At 40.4% G+C, this 4,977-nt stretch overlaps 1 protein-coding gene across 1 annotated transcript; it reads left to right on the top strand.

Annotated features, from left to right (window-relative positions):
• On the top strand, positions 1-2,053 carry LOC124133005 (GTP-binding protein rhb1-like). Its single transcript, XM_048397977.1, has 3 exons — positions 1-525; positions 1,321-1,401; positions 2,009-2,053. The coding sequence occupies exons 1-3, from the start codon at positions 1-3 to the stop codon at positions 2,051-2,053; spliced, it is 651 nt and encodes a 216-aa protein (XP_048253934.1).
• The last annotated feature ends 2,924 nt before the right edge of the window (positions 2,054-4,977 follow it).

Raw genomic sequence — 4,977 nt, 5'->3', positions numbered from 1 at the left:
ATGAGTCGCAGATTTACTCTCCACTCAGAGGTCAGCAGTATTTCAGAAGAGGAAGATAGCTTCAACCTTGCTGTTATTGGAGATAGCAGTGTAGGAAAGTCAACCTTGATCTGCAGACTCATCAAACACTGGACAGAACAGAGCAGCAAATCCCACAAGAAAAGTAAGAAACGTGGTAACGCTCGAGCTGATCTTGGAATCAAAGGGCGAAGTCTGACAGTCGATATTGTGGACACATCCACAACGAAAACCTGCACCTTCCCGCAGGGACTCCCCTCCATTGATGTATACGTGTTGGTGTACTCGCTGGTGTGTGATGACTCCTTTGAGTCTTTGGTAGCAGCCAGGGACCAGATCCTCCAGCAAGAGGGACCTTCAGTCCCTATAGTGTTCGTGGCCAACAAGACAGACATCGCTGGCTCTGTAGATAAGACCGAGAGAATGTCCCGAGATCTGAACATTAAATGCGAATGGGAACATGGACACGTGGAGATCTCGGCTGAGAAGGACCTTAGTGTCTTGCAGGTACTGGAACAGATTATGAACCGACATCATAAACATGTTTCTGTGACTGATGAAAAAAAGACGCACTCACGTCTTTCTAAAAAGTTGCGATCAATCAGAAATTTCTTTTCAAGGAATAGACGACGTTAAAGTCGCATTTCTATTGAGGGACGTTCAGTGTCCAAAATAACACATTAACTGAAATTGTATGCATAATATATGTTCATGTCTTTTAACAATATGTCATACTCATAGTTACATAATACCAATAAATCATTGAATATTTAAATCTGAATTTGTTTTTTTAAAAGGATGTTTGATTTGTTCAAGTAGGGTACCATGTACGATGACACGCTATAAGTCAAATCACAGAATCTGACCAGTATTTTCAGTCTGTGTAATCCACAGAGGGACAGTATGTGTCATGAGTTCATGAGAATCGGTGCAAATTGTATGGTCGATGTGGGCTAGTAGCACTTAGACACTTGAAGTCAACAAGGCTAGATAACTGCTTGGAATGGCATGAAAAAGGGTCTTTCAGGAAATGATTGCAGTTTAAAAATGAGTGATACTAGTTTAATCTCATGTTTCTTATTTGACAACATACCTACCTTTGAACCACTCATCATGAGAATAACTTCCAAAATGTTTCCTCAAAATGTATTTACTATGCCTGAAGGTCAATAGTTGAAATCAGTACCCCCAAAAATAAACACACACGTCGTCTAGTAGTATCTTTCATATTTTTCAGTGTTCCATCAGGGTTGAATAGCAACCTGCTATCTGAGAGTATTTATTTCCATTTGCTGTTTCTAGATTGGACAGTTTTTAGAGAAAGATATTTTGGGGGTTCTGAAAAGGCAGTCGAAAATACCGGTGCTAGTATCTCGTGTATCAGTAAGTCTCACTGGAAAAGGCTTGTCTGAAAGGAATAGGACAGAGTTTTAGTCTAATCTTTCGTGTCCGTCACGCCCTGCCGGAGACTTGTAAAACGTTAGGTGCCGTTTACCACGGTCGAACTCTTGAGCCATCTTCGGCTATTTGAAGTGGGAAGTCACATGGACTGGTATTCTACAGTTTCTTACACATGTCATTGTTATACACCTTAAACCGCCTGCGTGTAGTATTTGATAGAACATCTACCTAGACAGCGGATAGTCAGTAGTTCAATTCCCTGACAGCTGTATACCAAAATATATGTTAATATGTTATAATTACTTGTTACCCTTCCGGGTTTAGGGGGATTAGTCAAGAACTTGTCGGCCTGGAGTGTAACGTACCCGGATGGGGTATCAATATTAATCTGACGCACGTACGCACGAACGCACGCACGTACGCAATAGCATTTAGGTGACGTCACGTTCAATAGTGCCGTCATCTGGTTTCTTCTCTGACGTTTCCATATTTGTAAAATTGGGTCAGTGACATTTGTGTTGATTGCAGTAAATGTTTTAAAACCGATATTGTTGTTTCTTTTTATTTGATATAAAATTCCATTTTTCAGGGCATTATCATTTGCAGAAGAAGCCAGTCTTCGTCAGGCAGTTAATGGAAGACCTCGGGCTTCTGCAAATGATGATGCCCTGAAAAATAGCGTTACCCTTATAATACTAATTGGGGCAGTCGGTTAGCCTAGTGGTAAAAGCGTTCGCTCGTCACGCCAAAGACCCGGGTTCGATTCCCGACATGGGTACAATGTGTGAAGCCCATTTCTGGTGTCCCCTGCTGTGATATTGCTGGAATATTGCAAAAAGCGGCGTCAAACCATACTCATTCACTCACTCACTATAATACTAATCAACTTAACAGACTCGCGTTGCCTCCTGACGTACAAGAAGAAGCCTGTACTTACACATTACATTGATCACACATTCCCCTGTTTAACACACCCAGTAATGATACGTGCTTCACACTCTCTTAGGTGTTTCCATTGCAGCTTTATTCCAAACTGTCTCAGGTGTGTCACTTGACTCAGAGAAGTGACTCACTACTCCATCATTAGTTTTCAGGATGTGTGAAAGAATAAATATTGCTTTACGCCGCATCAGCAATATTACAGTTAGTCGCCTCGAGAACCAGTATGTGCATATAAAGAACTGTTATATAAGGATCATGTTATATAAGTCCGTGTGACAGTTTACTGATGCTGTGGCAACTGGCAAATTTGTAATTTTAGTGGTTGTTTCAGAAGGCGTTCTGGTGAATGAAGCATAGGTTTCTTTAGGTTCTGAGGTTGGCATCGACAAAACTAAGTTTTTGAATTGTATTTTGTTTATTTCCATTTGCTGCTTCTAGATTGGACAGTTTTTAGAGAAAGATATTTTGGGGGTTCTGAAAAGGCAGTCGAAAATACCGGTGCTAGTATCTCGTGCATCAGTAAGTCTCACTGGAAAAGGCTTGTCTGAAAGGAATAGGACAGAGTTTTTCGTCTAATCTTTCATGTCCGTCACGCCCTGCCGGAGACTTGTAAAACGTTAGGTGCCGTTTACCACGGTCGAACCCTTGAGCCACTTTCGGCTTTTTGAAGTGGGAAGTCACATGGACTGGTATTCTACAGTTTCTTTCACATGTCACTTGCTATACACTTTAAACCGCCTCCGTGGTGTATTTGATAGAACATCTACCAAGACAGCGGATAGTCAGTAGTTCAATTCCCTGACTAAACAGACTCGCTTTGACTCCTGAGGTACAGGCATGAGCCGGTAGTTACACATTACATTTAACACACATTCCCCTGTTTAACACACACAGTAATGATACGTGCTTCAAACACTCTCTTAGGTGTTTCGATTGCAGCTTTATTCCAAACTGTCTCAGGTGTGTCACTTGATTCAGCGAGCTTTCTAAGGTGTCACAACTTTGATTCACACATTTTAACGCGTGACGAAGATTCATCAGAAAGATGATATTTCCGGCAGCTGTCGGTAAAGTAACCAGAAATAAATGTGCAAATATGGGTCAAGAGTTGAATGTTCTTCAAGAAGCATACATGTTTTTCCCACAAAAGATGCACCATGGCTGCTTCCGTGAAACTAGCAATCGTGTCCTTGTCCAACTTCTTTCCATAAAGATTTGTAAAAATATATATTTTAAATATTACAAAATAGCAAAAGGCACCACTTCAGCATATGACTGATACATCTTTCAAGTTTCGATCAAATATGCTGAATGGCTTACGAATTCTGCCCCGAAAACGAACCCCATCCCAAATGGAGTCTAAGTCCAACTTCTGTCCCTAAAATTAAAAAAAAAATTTTTTCGAAAAATCCCATGATAGATTTTCCAAGTTTCTATCAGATACACTTAATAGTTTTCGATTTCTGCCCCAGTAAAGGAAATGATTACGGACAGACAGACGGATAGACGGACGGACGAACAGACAGACTGGCGTCTTATAGAAACAGTTAGCATGTGTGAATGGTACTAATGAAAGTGTTTTCTATCAGTTCCATAAAGTCACAACTTTTAACAATAGTGAGAAATAAACATCTGAAAGAAACACCAGAAATTGGATGAAACAATTGTTGGGATTGAATGGAAAATAAAGTAAGTCTTCTCATGGCTAAACTTCACAATGCAAGATGAGTGACTTTAATTTCGTTGATTAGTAATGCTCTACACGAGAGGAGACCATCAGGCCATATCATTTTATAAGGTATCCCAAAGTCTTACTATATAGATCAAATTTCCTCAGGTATCCCAAAGTCTAATAAGGTCATATTTCCTCGCGTATCCAAAAGAGTAATAATTGTCATATTTCCTCAGATATTTTGAATTCAAACAATTATGGGTAAATAAAGTCACGTTAAGGGATCGACCTTTATTAGATATTCAGTTATGGTGTGGTAAAATATATGAATACTTATTTTGTCACTGCTTCAAGGGGGACACAGGTGGCCAAGTCGTCTAAGGCGCCGCGATTAGCTGTGCAGAATTGCGACCCTTGGGTACGTCAGGAACCTATGATTGTTGGTTCGAAGCCAGATTCGCCCCGATCATGTTATTAGATTTGTCAGCACCATACCCATGCTCGTGGGTTTCACCGAAGTGGTATACGTCTGAGACCTGCATCACTTTGGGCTTTCCTCCCACACTAAGCTGATACGCCCTGATATAACTGGAATACTGTTAAAAGTGGCATTAAACCCAACTCACTGACTGCTTCAAGACGCAAGGCGCGAAATAGTTAAATATTAAAAAAAGGTGTTTAAACACGTTCTCTGATGAAGCGTGTGTCACTGGGTGGCAACGTGGAACAGATTTTCGCACATTTCTTGGCCAATGAGTGCAGTGCAGTACAAGTCAATACAGATACATGGTAAGGGCTGAGAGTTTTCTGATACAGTTATGGAACATGTCTACTATTTCAATTTACACACATTACCTCTATAAAAGAAAGGTATACTGCGTTACCACATCATAGTGTAGTTGTAAACCACATCACTATTGAGTATCAAGAACATTGTATCAAAC

The sequence above is a fragment of the Haliotis rufescens genome, unplaced genomic scaffold (genome assembly GCF_023055435.1).
Source record: "Haliotis rufescens isolate VD_foot unplaced genomic scaffold, xgHalRufe1.0.p SCAF_18, whole genome shotgun sequence".
NCBI lineage: Eukaryota > Metazoa > Mollusca > Gastropoda > Lepetellida > Haliotidae > Haliotis > Haliotis rufescens.
This window is presented reverse-complemented; position numbering and strand designations above follow the sequence as displayed.